The 24,112-nt window shown below is 31.3% G+C and overlaps 3 protein-coding genes across 4 annotated transcripts; 1 reads left to right on the top strand and 2 right to left on the bottom strand.

Moving 5' to 3' along the window:
- LOC136980374 (uncharacterized) lies at positions 1-2,112 on the bottom strand. The gene has a single exon (XM_067276475.1). The coding sequence runs from the start codon at positions 2,110-2,112 to the stop codon at positions 1-3; it is 2,112 nt and encodes a 703-aa protein (XP_067132576.1).
- Positions 2,113-2,128: 16 nt separating this feature from the next.
- On the top strand, positions 2,129-3,343 carry LOC136980373 (uncharacterized). The gene has a single exon (XM_067276474.1). It carries the CDS (start codon positions 2,129-2,131, stop codon positions 3,341-3,343), a length of 1,215 nt encoding a protein of 404 aa, XP_067132575.1.
- A 1,483-nt stretch (positions 3,344-4,826) lies between these two features.
- On the bottom strand, positions 4,827-24,112 carry LOC136980351 (sarcalumenin-like). Of its 2 annotated transcripts, none has more exons than XM_067276443.1 (6): positions 23,985-24,112; positions 17,403-17,663; positions 17,220-17,339; positions 12,975-13,147; positions 5,817-6,008; positions 4,827-5,722 (listed from the first exon to the last, which is right to left on the bottom strand). In XM_067276443.1, the coding sequence occupies exons 1-6, from the start codon at positions 24,070-24,072 to the stop codon at positions 5,042-5,044; spliced, it is 1,515 nt and encodes a 504-aa protein (XP_067132544.1). In that variant the 5' UTR covers positions 24,073-24,112; the 3' UTR covers positions 4,827-5,041. The 2 variants fall into 2 exon arrangements, with proteins under 2 accessions (XP_067132544.1, XP_067132545.1); XM_067276444.1 differs by having other exon boundaries at positions 4,831-5,722; positions 17,220-17,336.

The raw sequence follows: 24,112 nt of genomic DNA, 5'->3' as shown, positions 1-24,112 counted from the left end.
CTAGCATGAGTTTTCAGTGAACTTTTTAATCATGTATTTCCACGCCGACGACAGGCTCTCAGCATCCCTCGCATTCAAACATCCTTCCCGTAGTCTACTCTTATATATTTCAATCTTCTCTGCTGTCATTGATAAAGTGGGGGAAGATACTGGTTTTATAATCGTTGCCTCGTCCCATTTTACTACCGAACCTTGGACTTGCGACATTTGTGATAAAACTGTGGTATTGGATCCTTTTTTTACGTTATACCGATGTTCCTTTAGCCTTACCCCTAAGCTCCTGTTGGTGACGCCGATGTAGTCTTTCTTAACATCCAGCTGGATGTTTTCATAAGGAACTTTATAGACACCTGGTTTTTCTTCTGCGTTTATTCTATCTTTATCATTTCTCAATATCTTATATAAACTTGGGGCCCTTTTTAAAATCATTCTTGCTTGTTTCTTACTAGCCACTTCTTTCATAATACTATTCAAATTACTGTTATACGTAAACTTCAAGCGTCTATTGTGAGCTGTATTTAATCCTTGTTTCTCATTCTTCTTTTCATACTTTTTGAGTAATCCAACTATGGTGCTTTTCCTGTAGCCTAGGGCCTGAGCTATTTGCAATATCCTTTCAATTTCTTTATTTCTGTCACCAATTCTATCACAATACAAATAGGCTCTTCTTATCAACGCTTGAAATGCAGCCATTTTATATCGATATGGATCCATGGACTGCGCTGGTATATATAGTGGGGTGTGAGTAGGCTTAATATATACGCTGGTGGACAAATGATCCCCCATGAACTTGATATTAATGTCTAAGAAGTGCACACTCATGGAACTTTTTTGCTCTAACTTTAATCTAAGCCCATCCTTGTTATTATTGATTTTATTCAAAAAATCATGTATCTTGCTATTGTTTCTCCATAATATAAAAATGTCATCCACATATCTGATGAAATGTATGATATCTTCCTTAAAAGTTTGTAGAGCTTCCCTTTCCAATCTTCTAACTACCAATTCGCAAAGAATTCCAGAGAGGGGACTTCCCATCGGAACCCCTCTTTTTTGTCTGTAGATTCGACCACAAAACGTAAAACAAGATTGATAACATACCAGGCTAGCTAGTTCTTCTAGGTCTTGGGTGTGACTACGCAACTGAGGGTTGTTGTTGCACATGAAATCCAACAATGCCTCCACACATGACTCAATTCTTATTGAAGGATACATACTCTCATAATCTAAAATGGTCGCCACTTCTTCTTCCATTAAAGAAATATTTTGTATTTCCTTTACTACGACAAGAGGATCTTTTGCTACCAGTTTATCTTCTTCCATCTGTGTGGATAAGTATTCATGTAGCCTTTTTTCTAAGGTAAAGGTGGGCCCCCTACATTTCTCTACTACTGGTCTTAATTCATTTCCAGCCTTGTGCGTCTTAGCAAACGCAAACAATCTTGGAGCTCCTGTATTTGGGTTGTGACAGTTCTTCAGAAAAGGCAAAACGGCCGCGAGACTTGAGCGTTCTAACTTCTTGACCCTTCTGCCCAGAGATCCAATTATTTTGTCGTCAACCATTTCACATTCTGTCTTCCTGATGTAAGCATGTAATTCCTTGTCATATGTGTGTCTCTTCATGACAACCAAATGTTTAGTTTTGTCCGCTTTGGTCAAAACTAGATCATTCGTTCTTAACCACTCCTTCGTGAGCCATATGTCTCTATTGCTAATGCTAGTTGCTTTTTTCTTTAGGCGGTTACTTATGACAGTCTTCCATCTAAAGAATTCTTTATCTAAAGGATCCATGCCAACAATCCCTCTCTCCATCTCCTGTATGGACGTTTCCCAACTATTCCCCACATCTGGGACAAAGTTAGGGCCTTTTTCAAGTACCTCTTTGATTTTCTTTGGTATTTCTATCTGGTCCCATACTTGGAAGGTGTTAGGGTTCCCTTTATTTAATCTTTTCACTTGTTTACCAATAATCCATTTCAATTTTTTCACATAATGTTTAGTGGAATTCTTATCCACACAAATGGAAGAAGATAAACTGGTAGCAAAAGATCCTCTTGTCGTAGTAAAGGAAATACAAAATATTTCTTTAATGGAAGAAGAAGTGGCGACCATTTTAGATTATGAGAGTATGTATCCTTCAATAAGAATTGAGTCATGTGTGGAGGCATTGTTGGATTTCATGTGCAACAACAACCCTCAGTTGCGTAGTCACACCCAAGACCTAGAAGAACTAGCTAGCCTGGTATGTTATCAATCTTGTTTTACGTTTTGTGGACGAATCTACAGACAAAAAAGAGGGGTTCCGATGGGAAGTCCCCTCTCTGGAATTCTTTGCGAATTGGTAGTTAGAAGATTGGAAAGGGAAGCTCTACAAACTTTTAAGGAAGATATCATACATTTCATCAGATATGTGGATGACATTTTTATATTATGGAGAAACAATAGCAAGATACATGATTTTTTGAATAAAATCAATAATAACAAGGATGGGCTTAGATTAAAGTTAGAGCAAAAAAGTTCCATGAGTGTGCACTTCTTAGACATTAATATCAAGTTCATGGGGGATCATTTGTCCACCAGCGTATATATTAAGCCTACTCACACCCCACTATATATACCAGCGCAGTCCATGGATCCATATCGATATAAAATGGCTGCATTTCAAGCGTTGATAAGAAGAGCCTATTTGTATTGTGATAGAATTGGTGACAGAAATAAAGAAATTGAAAGGATATTGCAAATAGCTCAGGCCCTAGGCTACAGGAAAAGCACCATAGTTGGATTACTCAAAAAGTATGAAAAGAAGAATGAGAAACAAGGATTAAATACAGCTCACAATAGACGCTTGAAGTTTACGTATAACAGTAATTTGAATAGTATTATGAAAGAAGTGGCTAGTAAGAAACAAGCAAGAATGATTTTAAAAAGGGCCCCAAGTTTATATAAGATATTGAGAAATGATAAAGATAGAATAAACGCAGAAGAAAAACCAGGTGTCTATAAAGTTCCTTATGAAAACATCCAGCTGGATGTTAAGAAAGACTACATCGGCGTCACCAACAGGAGCTTAGGGGTAAGGCTAAAGGAACATCGGTATAACGTAAAAAAAGGATCCAATACCACAGTTTTATCACAAATGTCGCAAGTCCAAGGTTCGGTAGTAAAATGGGACGAGGCAACGATTATAAAACCAGTATCTTCCCCCACTTTATCAATGACAGCAGAGAAGATTGAAATATATAAGAGTAGACTACGGGAAGGATGTTTGAATGCGAGGGATGCTGAGAGCCTGTCGTCGGCGTGGAAATACATGATTAAAAAGTTCACTGAAAACTCATGCTAGAATTAGTTATTGGAAAACTATTAGTTATAATTTTTTTACTTTATCTTTATTTTTATTTATTCTCTTATATATTTTAATTTTATGTTTTATTCCGTTTCTATGGTATATTTTTTAAATTCTTGTTCTAAATTTTGATTTAAATATTTATATTCTATACATGGAACGTTTATGTTCCATTATCGTTTTGTAGACCTGAGGATGACCTGTTAATCAGGTTGAAAACGTTTGTGATTAAAATATATGTTTCTCAGCAAAATTAAGGTGTTCTATTATAGTCAAAAGTCCAGTACTGAGCTTTGTCTATAAGTTTAATTAATAAAAAAAAAAAGTACAATTTATAGTTGAATAAAAAAACTTTTTTCCTTCTGAGCAATCCACAGATTCCAATACAAGGGTAGAAAAATTTTTAATAAAAATATAATAATAAAAAAAAATAATATATAAACAAATTAAAGATTTGAAAATAAAATGAATTGCTATACATTAATTCCATTTTAAGCACGTGTGTGATATTTTTATTTTATGCAAAATAAGGTCTGTACATCCAATTATTGAAGTAACAATATTGTTTCTATGTAAATATTAAATTCTATTCAAGTGACTATTGCCATGTTCTTTAATAATCTCAAATATTTTGAATTATCTTGAATTTTTACCTCTTCCAAAAATTTGTAAAATATGTCTAAAATTAGAATTTTACATACAGTTATGTAAATAAATACAAAAAGTAAAATTATATATAATTGAAAAATGCATCAATAGGAATCTTTCTTATAACAGAAAAATTATCAAAAAAAAATTAAACATCATACAAATAATCATAATAATTTTGAACTATAATTGAATATTTCTAAATATATTAGAAAATACAAATCTTAACTGTTTAAAAAACTTATGAGTAAGTTTTTTTTTGTAAAGAAAATAAAAAATTTTGGAAGATAATGTCAAAAAATTATAAACTTTTTGCCTGTTACAAAATCTTTTACACATACAATTTTCAATTACTTACTGAATAATGGTATTTTGATAATTCATGTTTTGCTATATTTAGAATCACACAATTTAACAGACAAAAATTTTTAAGAGGTTTGTATTTAAATTTTATTACATGACTTAAGACAAATTTAATTTTTCTGATCTAAATCAAATATTAATATCAGATAAATATTACATGGAAAATTTTACAAAATTATTTTAATATAAATATACTGTATTTCCTATCATATATTGCATTATCTTAAAATTATTTTGAACATTGGAATGGAAAAATATAGAATGCTCTTTTAAACATTTTATAAATTAGAAATTATAAATTCATTATACAATATATTAATTTTAAATAAAACTATTGAAAGCAATGATCACAGACATTTTGTTTTTCTTAGATATCATTAAGTTTTACATAACATTTCTGAAAATATATATTAAAATAAAAATTAAGTAATATAAATAATATTTACACAGTTTAGAAATATTACAGTAATACTGATTATAAATAATCACATATTTGGAAAGAATCTCAAATTTGCATTATATAGGTAACGAACTTTCATTTAATTATTTTGACTCAACATTTACTATTAAAAAATTTCTAATAAATTATAATAAATTTTTTCAATATTGTCTCTTTTATAATAAAATAAAATTTTGCAAGTAATCAAATTTTTTCAGAAGAAATTTTAAAAATTTATACTTGTACTAATTATTTCTGTTTTGATGAGGTACTTTATTCATTTGTGAATTACACAAATCTTTTTGACAAGTTTTTCCTTGTAATGTCTGAACTTCATCCAACAGAGCTGGTAATTCATACTGAATTGCATAATTGATTGTATCTAGAAGACAGGAACTTATAAATCCACAATGTTTTGAGAGAGGAAGAAATGAATTCATTGCATGAAGTTCAAAAAATTCTGCATAATCTTTAGGTGAATGTAAATCTTCTCTATTAATATCTGAATTTATCAATAAACTTTGAAATACTTTATACTGGTCAGAATTATTTGCAATATCTATAGCAATCTCTGCTGTGTCTTGGAAAATTGACTTGTGTTTTTGCAATGTTTTTAAGTACTGATCCACAAGTAGTGCGTGATTTCTTACTCTAATAGCATGTTGTCTCACAAATGCTATTTTGTTTTCTAATCTATTTGCAATAACTTCACGTAAATCTTTTAAAAACAATATTTCTTCATGTAAAAATAATGGTACATTTACTTGTGATAACAAATTGAAAACTTTAGACCAAAATGATCCAACATAAACCTGTGGTGGTTCAGTAACATTAATTAATGGGGCAAGACTCCAAAACAATGCTCCATATACTCTAAGAAGTTCTTGAGGAGTAATTGTATCAGCTTTATTCAGAATTATTCTTACCTGTAAAACCAATATAACTTACTTATTAAAATTAAATTTCAGTTTTATAGTAACACAATATTAAATTACAACATTTTTCATTTTTATACAATACCTTTGTTTCATGACCTTTTAAAAGACCAAAGAGTGCTTCTAATTCAACTCCAACATCTAATTTTGTTGGGTCAAAGACAAATACAATTAAGTCAGAATGCTCAATAAACCATTTACAAACATCCACAAATGGATAACCTCTTTCTCTCTGCTTTCGATTTTCAATAACACCTGGTGTATCAATAAAATTTACCTTAAAATAAAAATAATTTCAACATTATGATAAGCAGAATATAATATTACTAAATTCTTAACATAGATATTAAAACAGACATTTAAGAGCAAAAAACTTTAATTAAAATAGTAGGATAAAAATAAAATGAAACACATTTGTTTATTAGCTTTATAAAACTAATTTGTTTATGTAATTAAAATATTTTCATATCCAATATTTGTTTCCAAAATCTATAAGTTAATTTAAAAAGTTAAAAATTATCTGCCTGATGTTCTAAATAAACTATATTTAGCTGTCAAACCAAAAAGTAGTATTTTGTTGCATAATAAACTCAATGATTCAAGCAATTATAATGTATTAAATGATAATAAATTTCAAAATTAATATTTGATTAATAAATGAAATATGATTGCAATTTTTTATATGTAATTATCATACTTCCAATGACTTAAAGAAAACATATGTATAAGTCATAACAACATGCTGAAATTTGCCATTATAAGAAGTGCCTAGCCATTTCTTGAAGCCTTAGCACATCCTGAAATAGACATTTGTTTCAGAATTTATTTAGTTTTTCTGGTCACTTCTTGAAATGTTAACAAGGCTTCTGCAGATGTTGAAACAAGTTCACATTTCTGCATCTAACAAAATTAGGCATTTCATGTAACATCTAATGATTTATTAGACCATCGTGTAAAACAAAATAGATAAAATGTTTCTGCACTTCTGTAAATCATAACTTTGAACTTAACAAAGCAGAAACTGAGTTAAAAAAACAAATAACTGAATCTTTCAGCACTTTTCTGGAACTGTTTTTTCCATCTGATAAATGTTTTTGGCTTTCTTTATTAGCCTTCTTCAGGTCTGTTGAGAATTTAAAATTTTATTATTTTAAATCAGAATGCTAGCAAATGCAATATGTCCAATATATTTTAAAATTTTTAAAATGGAATGAACAGGTTTTTTGGGACCTTGTAATTTTCAAATGCCTGGGTTTATGAGATGGCTCCGATTGTGATAAAATATTTATATTACTATGTTCTTATGGGTTATAGGCTTCTTGATAAATTTTCTTTTTTGGTTTCTCATAAAATGATTTTCATGCCACCCAAATGATTCAGAATCTTTGTGATTTGTGCAAGTTCCTCTTAAAGAGGATTTATCAATCTACAGCATTTCTAAACTTCTTGGGTGTTTCTCAATGCTGACTTGTTTTATTAATTTTGCTTCATCCTTATTTACAACTATCCTGGACTCTGTGGCATAGGTGGCCAGTGTGGTGCTTGGTTTGTTATAATCCAACATCATATTTGTGTTCTCTGATTCTGCTGGGTAATGATCTGGTGATGGTCCTATATATGTTAATTTATGGTCAAATCCCCCTCTGTGACAGCAGTGGAATATATCCCTGGAGTTTCTTCAATATTGTTGCAGTCTTTTCCATTGCATAATAATTTGTATATTGGAGCATTTTGATGATTGTCTCATGTGTACACATGTGTAGGCTATCTCTTTATTATAAACTGAATTTAGCTTGGGACTGTAATCCATTATAATATCTCTGAATTCACTAACTTATGTAAAGCATTTCAGGTAGTGACCAAAAAAACTAGATAAATTCTGAAACATATGTCTATTACAGGATGTTCTAGTACAGGGGTGCTCAGACTTTTTGCTGTAAGAGCTTTCTGCTGCAAGATGAGAGGTCTGGACTGTTAAGTGGAGTAGTCTAAATAGTGGAATTGAGATAGTGTACCTTTAATCATGTCAATGGTAAGAGGGCAGATGTTGTGAAGAAGGATAATGTCTTTGAAGAGCATCCCAGGATGTTCGGGTTTATTTGCTTGTCAAAGAGAGCATAGAGTTTCCTCATAACATAAACTGTCTTTCTTTTATCCAAGAATTCAATAGTGAATGACCTGTTTCAATCAGCATTATCTTTTTATATTGTTCTGAATGGTCTTGGATTTCTTGGTAGCTGAGATCCTGGGTATTTCCACTGATGACTCTGGTACTTGCATTCAGGCTCAAAATGATGGCACAAAGTTTCATCACTAACCACAATTTTTGACAGAAATTCATCTCCTTCCAACAGTGTGGCCATCCAGTCCATCTGATCACTATTCAAATAAGGAGGAACCCATTGTGCACATAACCATGATTAATGTTCACTAATGGCTGTTTTCACCAACAAAGAGTTGAGAGTCAAAGTTAAAATCAACCAATCAAAACTCACATGTTTAATGTAAAAAAGAATGTTGATTGGCTGACTCTGACTTCAACCCTAAACTCATTGTTGATGAATACAACCATAAATGAATGAGCTTGTGTTTTGTGACATGTCTGTTATTGAAAATGAGTTTGCCTATCCTTCGGATGGTATTATTACAGGTGACCTGTCTGGGCATCATCCACTAACAAAGTGTGTACTTTTCAAAAATTCCTGTTCCAGTTGATGAAGGAGTTTGGATGATCCTGCTCCTTCTGCAGTCATAAAATGCACATCAGCTCTGTTTTTCCTTCATTGAATCTGTTGCTAAACTTTGATGGAAATGTTATTATTACACTTGATATTTGCAGTCTGTTATTCACCAGCAATGAATGTGATGTTTGAGACTGCGTAACAATATTACTTGATGAGTAGATGAGTCACCTTAGTTCATTATGCAGTGTTGTCAGATCTTGCATGATTATCAAGCTGTATTGCACTAGCATTTTTTTTCACTGATCCACATACTATATATAAACAATTGATAAAAAATAGTAACCTATGGCATTAAATTTTTATACTTGTTTATTCATTTTCAAGTGATATGATTAGTCATATTAAAAACATAATAATTGAATTCATCTCAAGTATTAATTAGAACAACATACTTTAATCATAATAAAAAAATTTATATTTGAATAGTTTTTCTTTCTGTTTTAAAGATACTCATATTAACAATCAAATAATATATAATTATTTTTTCTATTTATTAATTTTTATCTTTGTCAAATAATTCCTTTAAAGCTTTGATAAAAAAACTACAAAAGAAATTATTTGAAAATTATATATAAATTTATAATTCATACTCGTACCCAGCAGAATTAAATAAAAAACTTAAATCAACACCTTAATGTTTGCTGAGAAATTTTTTAATTTAACAAACGTTTTCGGCCTCATCTATAGGCCATCATCAGATCGAAATACAAAAATTGGAACGCTTACGTTCCATACATAGAATACAAAATTCAAACTAAACATTTTTTTTAAAAATGGAACTAATTAACGGATAAATAAATAAACATATAGTGAGAAACTAGAAAAACAAAAATAATAATAACAAACGAACATAATATCAATATTACCTATCCTAACTATAAATAATTCAATTTAAAATATAACTAAGTTCATGCGCCTCCGACACCGGCTGATCTTTATAAGGAATATAGGAAGTTGACGTTGAAACTAGTCAAGGCTAATTGTAAGTTGGAATTTTTAAGAGAATGCATGATTAGCAAAGTTTTTCCAATGTCTATATATAGAATCCGCATCCCGAAAGAATGCGGCTCGCTAAAACTCAGATTTTGTTTTGCGTGCCTTAAGAAATCCATTAAATTTGCAAAAAACAAAAGATACGGGATCCTGAGACGCCTCATTGATTTGGAAAACAAAGTGTTTAATGAACAACCTGATAAGCTTATGGACATGAACGTTGGAGTTGCACGTTTTACTGATAAGGTCTACAGGAGCTTAAAGAAACGTTATATTAAGAGAATGAAATGGATTATCTACAAGCAGGTTCCAAAAAACAATAGGAAGAGCATCACAACATACGTAGTATGGGACCAAATTGAAATACCCAATAGGGTAAAAGAGCTGCAGAGCAAAGGCCCAAACTTCGTACCAGAGAGAGCGGGGATATGGGAAACGTCTTACCAGGAGATCAAAAGAGGAATTAGGGGTTTGGATCCCGTTGAGAAGGACTATATTCGGTGGAAGACTGTATTAAAAAATCAAGATAAAGGGAAAAGAGAAGGCTACAGCAAGGATATCAGATACACTAAGGGATGGTTAAAAGAGAATAATTTGATTGCGGCGAGAGCAGATAAAAGCAAACAAATTGTCATAATGAAAAAACAAACATATGATAGGGCCTTAGAAGAATACATCAGAAAAACAGAATGTATCAAGGTCAACAGTAATATAGTTCAAACTATTGATAGAAGGGTTAAAAAGCTGGAGGAAACCAAACTAGCGAAGATATTACCGTTTCTCCGAAAATGCCGGAACCCTAGACCAGGGCTCCCTAGACTCTTTGCCTTCGCTAAAACCCATAAAGAGGGTAAGGAAATAAGGCCTATTGTGGAGAAACGAAAAGGTCCTACATTTCTCCTAGAAAAAAGATTGCAAGAATACGTCTCCGCGCTGATGGAAAGTAATAAGTTTGTGGTAAAGAATCCTGTTATGGTAGTTAAAGATCTACAAAGCATTACTTTGATGGATGAAGAAGTTGGAACTGTGTTAGATTACGAAAGTTTGTACCCGTCTATTAAGGTTGAATCCTGCGTAGAAGCGCTGTTGGAGTTCTTGTTTAAAGAAAACCCAACGTTAACACAACACAGAAAGGAGGTTATAGAAATGGCTAACCTAGTATGTTGCGAATCCTTCTTCGTTTACGAAGACCAAACATTCAAGCAAAAAAGGGGAGTACCAATGGGAAGCCCGATTTCGGGGCTCCTTTGCGAACTTGTTGTTAGAAAAGTAGAATTAAAAGTGCTGCGCGGCTTCGAAAGTGACATAGTATACTACAAGAGATATGTGGATGACATTTTCATAATATGGAAGAACAATCGGGTAATTGCTAACTTTGTGGATAGAATTAACGAAAACGAAGAAGGCCTTAACCTGAAGCTTGAGCAAAAAAGCTCTAGGATGTTGCATTTCTTAGACATTAACATCGTATTTAGCAAAGGGCATATATCCACTGGCGTATTCATTAAACCTACACATAGCCCACTTTATATTCCTGCTAGCTCTTATGACCCTTATAAATATAAGTTAGCGGCATTTAGAGCTTTGATTAGAAGGGCCTTTATATACTGTGAAAATGTGATAGACCGACTTACGGAGATAGAAAGAATTATACGGATAGCAGGAAGATTAGGGTATAAGAGGAAAGTCATAGAGGGAATTATTAGAAAATTTGAGACCAGCAGTGATAAAGACACTAGACAAGGGCCTTATAGGTACACGAAATTTACATTCAATAAATATCTAGGAGGGATTATGGAAGAAATAGCAAGCATGAAGGATGCAAGGGTGATCTTAAAAAGGGCTCCGAATTTGTATAAAATACTTAGAAACGATAAAGGATTAGTTAAAAAAGAAGATAAGGCAGGTGTGTATAAGATCCCCTACGAGAACCAGTTGTTAGGTATTAATAAAGAGTACGTGGGGGTTACTACTAGAAACTTAGGAATAAGGATGAAGGAACATAAGTATGATATTAGAAAAGGGTCCAATACAACAGTACTAGCCCAGATGGGGCAAGCTGAAGGATCCGTGGTACGGTGGAATGAGGCGAAAATCATAAAACAGGTACATTCCCCAACTTTGGCGAGAACAGCGGAAAAAATGGAAATTTACAGAAGTAAGCTAAAAGATAAATGTATTAATGCAAGGGACGCGGAGGGTCTTCCTTCGGCTTGGAAATATGCCCTTAAAAACTTATAGGAGGCGCATGAACTTAGTTATATTTTAAATTGAATTATTTATAGTTAGGATAGGTAATATTGATATTATGTTCGTTTGTTATTATTATTTTTGTTTTTCTAGTTTCTCACTATATGTTTATTTATTTATCCGTTAATTAGTTCCATTTTTAAAAAAAATGTTTAGTTTGAATTTTGTATTCTATGTATGGAACGTAAGCGTTCCAATTTTTGTATTTCGACCTGATGATGGCCTATAGATGAGGCCGAAAACGTTCGTTAAATTAAAAAATTTCTCAGCAAACATTAAGGTGTTGATTTAAGTTTTTTATAAATTTATATATGAAAATTTTTTAAACACATTATATACTATTGAATTAATTTACCTAGTATTGAATAATTTAATCCACAGTATATAATTATGCATTAAATATTGTTTTCATTAAAAAAATTATGGATGAATAAACTTAGTAAATAGTAAACTTAGTAAATAGTTGTATAAACTTAGTGAAGACTCAATTATTAATGACTAGCAGATAGGCCCGGCGTTGCTCGGGCAAAAGTAATGATAGCGAAGATTAAGATTATTACGTTATAGTCACAGAAGAAAAAGGGTAATTTCATCAACAAACTAAATATTTTTAATAAAAGATCGAATTTGATAATCGAATATTGTAATATTGTTCGATTTTCATGACGTGTTCTGATTATATCGTTCGATTTTCATCGAATGTTCTAAAGAAGAAAAGTCGAGAAAAACCGAACTAATCTGTTGAAATTTGAAAATCTAATATGTTCTAACATATTACTTTTTTTTTTCCTCCAGCGCCCGTAAATCTTGCACATCGCCTTCTCTTGTTCTCCATTGTTACTTAACACTTCTATTGTTACTTAACACTTCCATTGTTGATGGAAGTATTAAGACTTAATCCTGTCCCTCTCCCCCGTGGGGAGGAATTTCGAAAAATCCCTTCTTAGTGTACGTTCTCGTGACGTACCCTAACTGTGTACCAAATTTCAACTTTCAACTCCTAACCGTTTAGGCATGTCTCGATAATGTATATAGAAGCTTTAATCCTGTCCCTCTCCCCCATGGAGAAGAATATCAAAAAATCCCTTCTTAGTGTGCGTTTTCGTGACGTACCCTAACTGTGTACCAAATTTCAACTTTCAACTCCTAACCGTTTGGGCTCTGCGCTGATTATTATTATTATTATTATTATTATCATCATCATCATCATCATCAACTCGTCTCGATTATATATATAGATTAACAAAATTATTTACCTTTTTCAATAATACACTTGGTATCTGAATTCCCAGTAATCTTTCTAAAAAATTTTGTCCAAATCTTTCTAAAAATGAATAACTATTGTCCATTGATAAAACCATTCCTTCTGTTGTTTTGTATTCTGATCCATAAGTCAAAACTGTGAAATCTGAAGTAGTAGGCTGTGCACCTAAAAAAAAAAATAAATTTTATAAATATAGTTTAATTTAATTTTAAAATGTAAGATTATTAATTGGTAAAAATATATTTTTAGATATATTCCACAGTCCCTGAAAACTTACTTTATTACAGGGCACCTGTAAATAATTGATGCACTTTTAATTTGTTATACCAAGTTAAGTATTACAGCTGTACAGTTATTATTAGTACCATTTGAATGACAAATTCTGAAAGTTTTACAAACTGTAAAGATTCATAATATGAAAAATGCCCTGTCTGTAATAAAGCTTATTCCATACTCTTTTTAACATATTTCTGACAGTTGTAGTTAATTCTCAGTCATCCTATCAAGATGAAACTTCATATTTGAGTAATTCTGGCTAAATGCAAAAAATTTAGGGAGTAGACACAAACATTTTGACAAACAACATTTTTCATCAAAATAAGGGGCATCATAACACATTCTGCTATTTAGACTAGCATCATTGTTATGCTGCTATTTGTTAAACAAATTTGTTAATTTAGCAGAATTCTGCTATGTTTGGCAACATGTTTGGCAAATGAAAAGATGGTCCTGCATTTTAACACAATCTTATTTCTCTCACTTTACTGTTAACACAGGAGTCCATAAAATTGTAATTCTCAGTAACTCATCACCTTCTCAGTTCACATTAAATCAAGTTTGTGGTACTCTACTGTATTGATATAGCAAAAATGAGTGCATTTTAAAAAGTAGAGATTTTACATACAAGTGATAATACAGACTCCTAAATTGTTCCCTTGGACCTTCACAACAGTCTGTGGATGTCAAATGGGAAAGACTGATCTAAAATAAAAAGAATGAGTGTTTGGTCCATCAATATATTTTCCATTTATTTAGACTGTACAAAAAGCAAAAGTCTAGATATAAATCTTTCACACTTCATTTTTCTCTTACAGTAAACAATTTATAGAATATTGTAATGTCAGATTTTGAGATGTCTGACTTCTATGAGGGTGAGTCAAAAAGTAAGTTGCACTCATGCCAAAAATACAAGTATGAAACATACAGGTCAAAAATTTTTATTTGTATGAATGTACAATCCAAGTGCTACCTTTTTGACACAATTATCAAGTTTATTTAAACATTTACTGTAGCATGGCATGAGTTTTTCTATTCCTTCTTGGAAGTATTTCTGTCCAATATGTGATAACCATTCTTGTGTTAAATTTGTGACATCTTCATTGGACTTGTATTGGCAATTTGAAAGATCCTTTTTCATATGGCTGAACACATGGAAATCACAAGGCACAAAGTCTGGACTATAGAAAGGATGTTCACATACAGTCCATTTGAATTTTTCCAATAGAGTCTTTGTGATGTTCCTTGAATGAGATGTGGCATTGTCATGCAAAAGCTTTCTTGCTATACACTTTTCTCAATTGGCATTGAATTTCAGTAAGGTTATATTTTTTTGCCTGTAAGAAATGAGTTTCTGCATGAACTCCAATTTGGATGCTACATCCAAAGGACACAACCTCTTTCATGACTGAAAACAGATTAGCTTCTGCAGCCATGTCAACAAATCTGCTATGCCTTGTAGCCGAATGTATTACCAATGTTAAACAGAACATGCTCAGCAAATAATTAGCTTATCACAACACACCTTTCTTGTTGCCAAGATAGTTTTATTGAAAAACTAACATTTTCGACCTACTCTATAACTCTATACACCAGACTCCTCAGACTTAACAAGAGAATTTTGGAACATTGGCATTCCACTATTTAATGAAACGCCAATGTTCCAATTCTCACATTATGCCTGAGGATGGCCAATACTGTAGAGTAGGCTGAATATTTAAATTTAAACAGTAACGACATTAGCCGTTTTGGAACATAACTTTTAAGAATAAGAACTCCAAACCCTTCTGGGATTTGTGGATGCGCAGGTCCAAAAATGTGATTTTTCCCCCAATTTCCCCCAATTTCTTTTTCCCAAATGAAGTTTATGGAGGAGTATATACAGTATTTGTAAGGTGACCTTCTAATATCAGGAAGGAGTCCTCCGTATCCTGCCATGCCAAATGCACATCGTCCACGTACCTTAAATATATTAAAGGGTAAGCCATTGTGAGGGGGAATTTAAAGACCTGTGTTCAATATGTCTCATGACGAGTTCTGCTAACATAGCTTGTGAGCCCATCAGCACCCCCTGTTTTTGCAGGTAAATCCTTCCATTGAAGAGGAAATAATTATGCTCTGTAATGAAAAGTAATGCTTCTCAAACATCTAAAACCTGCTGCGCAGTGAAGCCCTCCTTGATAAGTAAGGCGTTGGCAAGCATCACCGCCTCGAAGTGTGGTACTGAAGGATATAATGCAACAACATCCATTTTATAGAAGGTGTACATATTAGGAGACAAGCCACCCAGCACAGCGGATAATGTTTCCTTAGCCGTGACAGAGAAGGGTGTGACTTGGGAAAAAGAAGGAAGAAGCCCACCAAGTAGCTTAGCAAGTGCTTTTTCGAGGAAGTAGGTGGGGTGGGACCTCTTATTAATTAAAGGCCTTAATGGCCAGCCTGCTTTGTGTGTTTTGGCTTCAAAGAAAATCCTTAATGGCCAGCCTTCACAAATATATACTCCTCCATAAACTTCACTTGGAAAAAAGAAATTGGGGAAAGAATTGCATTTTTGGGCCTGCACATCGACAAATCCCAGGAGAGTTTAGAGTTCTCCGTCTACCACAAGTTTGGTAATATTTCCCCCATAATACCTGCCACGGCCTATCAGCCACAACAGTATGTTATCACGGCCATAACTCCTTTAATCAGACGGGCCTTTTTACTATCTTCGACACAACATCTTATCAACACCGAACTAGAGGCCATCTGCACAGCAGTGACCGTGGCAAGATATGGTCCTGCCAAATACAACCATGTCAAAAACAGCGTTAAACAGTCCCTCTTCTCTGTTACCACCTTATGCAGACCAAGGGACCAGACAACATTCCGTCCTTCCCTCCCATTCTGCAACCGCCTCACAGTCTGGATTTGCTGGATTTTTAGGCAAAATGACTTTCGCTTACCCATAGCCCCGTGCCCAAGTCTGGGATGACTCTTATGTAATGATAGGGACGCTGTTTCCACCATAGAAAAATCTGGTGTGTACTCCATTCCCCTGCAAAACCCAATATCAGGTCTATACACCTATTATATAGGTGCGACCACCAGAATGCTGGCCATTCACATGTCTGAACACCAACATTTGGTCAAGTAGGTAATTATGATACCGAACTATCTAAATTGGTGGTACAGCATCACCACACAGCACTTTGGAATCGAGTGGCGATACTCAGACGTTGTGAGGAAGGGAACTTGGTGTACATTTGGGAGGCCCTCCTCACCACGCTGCTCTCCCCTCGCAACTCCCCGCCCTCGAATTGCCTAATGTTTGGACTAATTTATACAAACGTTTAAAAAACATCAACAATAATTCTGCACTTATCTCCCACACCTTCAATGTGAATTAAGACGCATTTGCGTTGGTCTTTTTACATGCATTTTAATATACGTTACACGTGATTTACGTGTGCTTTAAATTATGTTACATGTATTTTATATTTATGTTTTAACTTAACATGCACTTAAGGTTGCTCTTCCAATCGACTTTTACCTTTACTGCATCATATGTATGTTAAGGAAAATGTGCGTTGATTTTATGTGTTTGCAAATTAATATTTTAAATTTACTTATTCTTAAAAAATAAGCTGAAAACGTTAGTTTTCAATAAAACTATCTCGGCAATAAGAAAGGTGTGTTGTGATAAGCTACCAGTAATTACCAATGTTGCTACCAGATTTCATCTAAATATCATTTATCAATGAAAAGTTCTTGCCAATTGCAACTTAGTTTTTGACTCTCCCTGTAATTAATTTATATTATAAATATATATTTGTATATGTCTTAAATGTAATTTGATGTAAACATTTAAATCTATAAAATCAATAACTATTAATATTTAACATACTTAGAATAGAAATTATGAAAAATTATTATTACAGTATATCATAAATTCTTTCATACAAAAAATTATACAAATTACCACTTGGCAATGAACTTGTAGTATTCTCAACACCAAGAATGTAATTAATGATTGATGATTTTCCTGTACTCCATGGTCCAACAAATACAACTCTTGGCAATGCAAATATTTCACCATCTGCTCCAAAATTATAAATAAATCTTAGGAAAGAAAAGATGATAAAAAATATTTTTAAAAACTTACCACTCACAACATGTTTGTTTAAATCAACAAATTTATAAGCAAATTCTAATGGCTTCACAGCATATTTATAAATTGCTGAAAGTTTCATTAAAATATTCTGAGTAAGAGCTTCATCATTTGCTTCATCATCACTAAGAAATAATGTTTTATCGATATGATCACAATTTTTCTCTCCAAATAACCGTACATGATTTTCAAATAAATTCTGTCCATTATCTTCTATTTCTTCAGCATAGGTTTTATCATTAACTATATGTTCCTCTATAATTTATTAAAATAATTGACTATATTATTATTCATGATTAGTAATGTAATTAATATTAACTTTATTTATTTCTATTCTCTTGTATGTAAATGAGGCTAATCATTATTCTCTTTATATCTATTTAATATAAAAAATGTACCCAATATCAATTTAATAACATTCTGAACTAAATTTTACAATTTATTTTTAAATCATCTATGAATTTATGATGTAACTTTCTATGACATCCTGATTCATAAAACTTATTGTATTAATATAGCTTATCAACATATTTAATATTTGATTTAACATCATAAAACTTTTCATTATATACAAATTTTGGAATTTCATCATTTTACTCCTCTATTTTCTTCAGTTATATAAACAATTCAAACTATATACGTAAACTATATAGTAGAATCTCATTTTAACATATTGCTCAGGCTCTGAGAATCATTTGTTATTGCAAGACTTCATTACAACACAAACAACAGATTTCCTGTGCACCCAGGAAAATATTCATTATTTGAAAACATTTATGTTTTTAACCTTCTACATATAAGAAATAACTGTACCTGAAATTATTCAGTTTCTTGAAATCTATTCTTTACTCTATAGAAACACATATGTTATAAGATCATATATTATGCTATATGTGTGTATGACAAATCTGATGGAAACTTTATATACTGTAAACACAAGAAGAGACAAATTACATATGTTCATTAGCACTTCACTTGACTTCATGATTTGTTAAAACACTTTTCTTGGTTTGTTTTGATGCTGCTTTTCTACCCATTGAGTAAGTACAACAACTGCTTGATATTAGCAATGTCATGTACAGCCTCTTTGTTTATGCTGAAATTCGTCATGAAAGACCTCATGACTTGGAAAGACTCAATGGCCTTGCTAAATTTTGGCACTTGGATCAGTGTCAGAATGTTCACTAGGTGACTCCGCCTCAATTATATCAGTTTGCCGATTCTCTTCCGACAATTCTTCAGTTATACATATCCCAGATGTAACAAGTGCATCATTGAAGTCTATAAATTTCTAGAAACACCCAAATATTAACTAAACATTGAAAAAATGTAAAGTTTACAATATATAATGCTAGAAAAAAATCCATTATTCTGAGGTATGGATCCAAAGGAGGTAAAATTACATTGATTTGGTGGCATCTGGGGAAAAAATCCATTATTCCATGATTTGTCAAAATGAGATTCTACTGTATTTAGAAAGTTAGGTACACATTCAAAAGCTGTTTGTTTTGTTCCTATACTTCCAGCTAAGTTTCACTATAAATAAATTACAATTTAATAGATAACATCACTTGATATGAAATAAAGTAATAGGGATTACTCAAGATTGTTTTTATATGCTCAATAAAGCAGAAACTAGTGTGATTACTAAAAGTTTATTTTTGATAAATTTCAAATAGCAAAAAACTAAACAGAAAATATTTGATAACATTGTCAAATCTAATTATTATTTTAAACAAAACTATAATTAAAAATAAAACAAAAGAAGTGTGTTCAAGACATATAATTGTTATTAACAAATAAAATTATATTGAAAAATCAGCTATTATTTTATGGTATATTAAAAATATAGTAGTACTCAGTTGTATATTGTATTTATGGAGTTAAGTCCAACATTTTATCTGAAAGTCTTAAAGTTTAAATTCTAAAAATGTTTAAAACCAGTTAAAATCATTCAATTGCAGATTAATTGATGTTGAGTCAAACAATTCGAAAATAATTATTATATTAAAAAATTTTATTCCAAGCAACAGTATTTTAACTATTAATATAATCATATTCTTTATCTAGCTTAAAAATGATTCAAAAAGTTTTCAATGTAAATGTTTCTAAAATTTTTAAATAAAACTCTATAATTCTATTTATGTAATTAAAATCTAGTTGTTTGTTAGTTACAAACTATACTTTCAAAGTAAATAAAATTATATAAAATTGACTTGCAAGAAAAATATTAGGAAGTAATCTATAATAATCATTAAAATAAATTTATTACATATCAATGTTTTAGTTTTTTTTGGAAATGGATTTATATATGTAAAATCATTTTAAACAACAATGTAATTCAATCATATCTATACATATAAAGGTCTGATAAAATTAGAAAATCACTGAAATAAAAAAAATTAAATTTATTCTTTTAACTATTCTAAAAGTAATGTTTCATTCTCAAAGTATAGTACTCATTAGAGAACAAAAACATTAAAGAAAAGAAATTGATATGAATCTATGAGCAATAAGTTTTTGGCTATATGGAGGACTTATCACCACTATTGATATTATCAGAGTAATCAAACAGAAGTAGGTAGACAGGTTTATTATGACAACAGAATTCATTTTGAATAGGTTGTCTTCATCCTTATATGTTACAATTTAGTGTGTTACAGGAGTCTACAAAAATACAAAATGGTTTTTTGTTACTAATATTTGGATTTACGATTAAAATGATTCAAAATTTTGTTTTTTTATACAAACTTAAAAGGTAAATTCTATTTTGTTGTTAAAGCATGGATGATTTTATTTTTGGGATTTTTACAGACATTATGTTTTCCATACAAATAGCAACCAGAGATTATAATTGTTGCTCATAGATTCATATTGTAATATAAGGACAAAAAAGCAAATCACCAAAGAAATTGATGTTAGAACTAAAACTGGGCATTTATATAAAAAGAAAAAAAATCACAAATTTTTAAAATTTTGTTATTAAATACAAAATTGAATTTTTATTGTTTGAAGAGATTATGATTCATTAGTATAACAGAAACATGAGTATTATATAAAAAAACTATTGGATAATAATCTGGATACAATAAACTCAATTTAAACTTTTGAAATAATTTTTAAAATAACTAAAATCGTTTCAGAATTATGATGATATTAATAACTTCACTCATAATTCCAATCTTTTAACACACACATACACTAATATCAGACATTTTTAAAATATCCAATATCTTATTCTGTATTAATAATAATAATAATTTAATTCTCAAGCTGTTTGTTTTAATTATTTTTAAAATACAATTTCAAAAGCTTAAATCAAGTTCATCTTAAGTGAATTATCATTTAACAGTATTTATACAACACCTCTTGTTTCTGTTCTGCTAATGATTCATCATCTCTCCAAACATCAAAAATTCAACTTTGTATTTAATAACAAAATTCAAAAAAATTTACAAGAGGTTTTTATAAATGTCCTCAACTTTAGTTATTTTATAATATAAAATTTTTAAACATTTTTAAATTTTATATTTCATTATGTATATTTAACAAGTTTATTTTTCTAATGACCTTAATATGTACATTTTCCTGTTTTCTTGAACCCGAAAATTAAATTTCTTATCCCTGAATATTTTTGGGTCTCTTAGACCATCATTAGGGATACTGTGATAAGTGGAATGTACAAGACAAAAGATATGAACAAGCCACGAGGAACAAAAATATTTATTTACAGAATTATTTTATTAACAAGATACGAATGCCCGTCACAGAGACGAATTCTCGCGGATATATATATATATATAGTCTCCGCTCTTGTTCAGGATTTTACAATTTATGTTACACGCGATACAATTAGAATTAACTACTTATAACTATACTTACAACTAAACTTAACCTATCACTATAACTAATAGGAATAGATAGATGAAGAAAGTAATAGGAGGCGCTACCGGTAGTTAGACGAAAGGGGGTCCTGATCTGGGAGGTCAATCACGGTGGATGTCCAATCCGTTAGCATCAGGTCTTATACTATGCGGTGGATATTCGATATGCACCGAGGTGTTTCTTTTAGACTTCACAGGAACGAATCTCTCAATTAGTTCTCGATTCTGTCCCACCTTTTCTATCTGGGCTCTATCCGTTGGTCTTTGTTTCACCACGTACCAAGGAGTCTCTCCCGACCTTCCTTCTCAGTGTCCGGTCCAAAAGTATCCGATATTCATACCCCTCTGACTCACGGTTCATTTGGGCAGGACCCCCTCCTGTCCTTATTGTGAAAACCACCAATCAGGACCCACAAGAAAAGCCGTTCCTGTCAGGTGACGGGAAGGGTTAAGAGCGGAAGAGAGAAGGATTAAGGAAAGAAGAAAGGGTTCTAATTCTATACACAGTATTTACAAACAACAAAATGGCGGACAGCCACAATACAATGGTTTTTTTGTACTTCTGATGATAGGCTGAGATACTCAAAAATATTTAGGGTAAAGAGGGACATTTCATTTTTTACCTCCATGAAAACAAAGTGAACGTACATAAACATGTACTTTTTTTACGATAAAAAAAATATATAATGGACAATGTAATGGAAACATAGGCTGTATTTATTACACGACATATGTAGTAGTGAAGAAACCAGTAGCATAACTAAGATTTTGATCTGGGAGGATGATCTAAAAGGTACAGTCAGAATGAAGAAAAATTAAGTATCCCCTATCCTCACTGCTGACAAATGAGCATTCCTTATATACCTGCCAGACAAATGTCCTAGAATGTCCCAAGTACATCTAGAACAGTGTTTCCCAAAGTGTGGTACGCGTACCCCCAGGGGTACAGGAAGAGTTTAGTGGGGGTACACGCTGCACCGTGCTTCGGCTGTTCCTGGTGCAACAAGCAGTTTACTTTTTTCGATTACGAACATAGAAAAATAATAAAAAACTTTGTTACTTCTTAGCGGTTTCGCCGGATGCTGTGATTCTGTGTATTCCTCCACCTTATGGCCAAGACAACAGTGTCACACAAAAACCTCCAGTATCTACACATTGAATTGTTACAATGTGTGCATGTGTATTTTAAGCTTTTGTGAAATTTTTCTAACAGGAAAGGTTTGTTATGTGCTTTAGTATTAATAGAAAGCTAAAAATGCCGAATAAACCTATTTTTCTGTAGCTAGTTACTACAACTAACAATTCTTAGCAGAGACTTACTTTGACAGTGCTTCTAGAAAGACGAAAATGAGACCTAAAGTCCATATCGCTATATCTAGGAACAATATTTTCCACATAGTCTTCTATTTTGGCTTTTTCGATTTTTCAATTGCAGCAGCATATAGAAATGGAATATCCTCATTATCTTTGGTTTTTGATTTAAAGTATGTGCAGTTTTTTTGACGAGGAGTACTCAGCATTAAGAAAATTATACAAAGGGTACACAGATGTCAAAAGTTTGGGAAACACTGATCTAGAAGGAAACTTCAAAAACAAACTCAATATCTGAATTACGATCTTTCTTCTACAACAATCCACAGTCATATAGTATAAATAAGTAATTGATAACCAAGCATTCATTTTTTTTATCATCATAAGAAATGAAATAACTGACTGATATTGATTTATTCATTAATGAAATGTAATTTTACATTTGTTGTTTAAAACATTGTTTTTAGTTTAAATTTTATTCTCTAGGGGTTGAATACCTACATCACTCCCAAGTGCACCGCAGGAAGAAACTAATATAGTCTCTTCATTATTTCTCATAATTTATTCTTTTCTAAAATGACTACTGTTTAAACTCTATAGCATTATGATAAAGGTCTTACTTATATAACTCGTGTGAGCAAATTTTCTGTATAACATTGTAATATTCAATAAAATATTAAAAAAACTTTTTTGAAATGAGTAAAATTTTAGTTTTATGCTATTTTATTTTCTTATCATCACATTTCAAAAAATGAGATTTTATGTAAATTCCATATATAATGCTTTAAATGTGTTTTAATTAAAATTATTCTTGAGAATGATGATAAGTAATCTTGATTGCTCTCAATAAATCTGAAAAATGTGTGTGTTTTAATCTTAAATTATTAAATTATAAATATTTTCCTATGATGATATTTGCATGGTATTTTAATTAATAATTTTTTTAATGGTGTAAATGAGAATTTTATTTCGCCTGTGTAAAAAATTCTTTATTAAATGAAACAATAAATAAATAAATCGCTTATTATTATATTTTCAACTTTCCATTATTTATTTATTCATATTAAAATGAATGAATGAATGAATGAATAACGGCAGTTTAAAATAATTTAAGAGTGCGCCCCCTATTTTAAAATATTAAACCCATCCTAATTATTATTATTTTTAATTCTTAACAAAATCCAATTAATAATTTGTCATAGAAATCGGTTTTAAAATATTCATTTTTCATTCCGAAAAGCTAGAATCGAATTATAAATTTCGATTTTAATCCTATTCGTAATAATCCAATAATAATAATAATGTTTAATATAAATAAAATTATTATCGAAAAAGGAAATTATTCTAATTATTGGAGTTAATCGTATTGTGTAGAACGTACCTTGTTCATTATTTTGGCAATTGGTAAGTACAACAAGTGCAAAAACGACATTCAGCCAACAACTTAAATATTTTCTACACCTCGCCATTTCTTAACCGAAACTTTATGATAAAATACCAGAGGGCGCA

Source organism: Centruroides vittatus, unplaced genomic scaffold (genome assembly GCF_030686945.1).
Source record: "Centruroides vittatus isolate TY-2023 unplaced genomic scaffold, ASM3068694v2 contig_694, whole genome shotgun sequence".
Classification (NCBI taxonomy): Eukaryota; Metazoa; Arthropoda; class Arachnida; order Scorpiones; family Buthidae; genus Centruroides; species Centruroides vittatus.
This window is presented reverse-complemented; position numbering and strand designations above follow the sequence as displayed.

Excerpts from the sequence above, each read along its gene's own strand:
- LOC136980374 (XM_067276475.1), bottom strand. The coding sequence starts at position 2,112 with ATGGTCGCCACTTCTTCTTCCATTAAAGAAATATTTTGTATTTCCTTT.
- LOC136980373 (XM_067276474.1), top strand. The coding sequence starts at position 2,129 with ATGTATCCTTCAATAAGAATTGAGTCATGTGTGGAGGCATTGTTGGAT.
- LOC136980351 (XM_067276443.1), bottom strand. The coding sequence starts at position 24,072 with ATGGCGAGGTGTAGAAAATATTTAAGTTGTTGGCTGAATGTCGTTTTT. Across the intron at positions 17,340-17,402 it reads AAACAAACATGTTGTGAGTG|CAGATGGTGAAATATTTGCA; the intron begins GTAAGTTTTTAA and ends ATAATTTTGGAG. Across the intron at positions 5,723-5,816 it reads TAAAAGGTCATGAAACAAAG|GTAAGAATAATTCTGAATAA; the intron begins GTATTGTATAAA and ends TTGGTTTTACAG.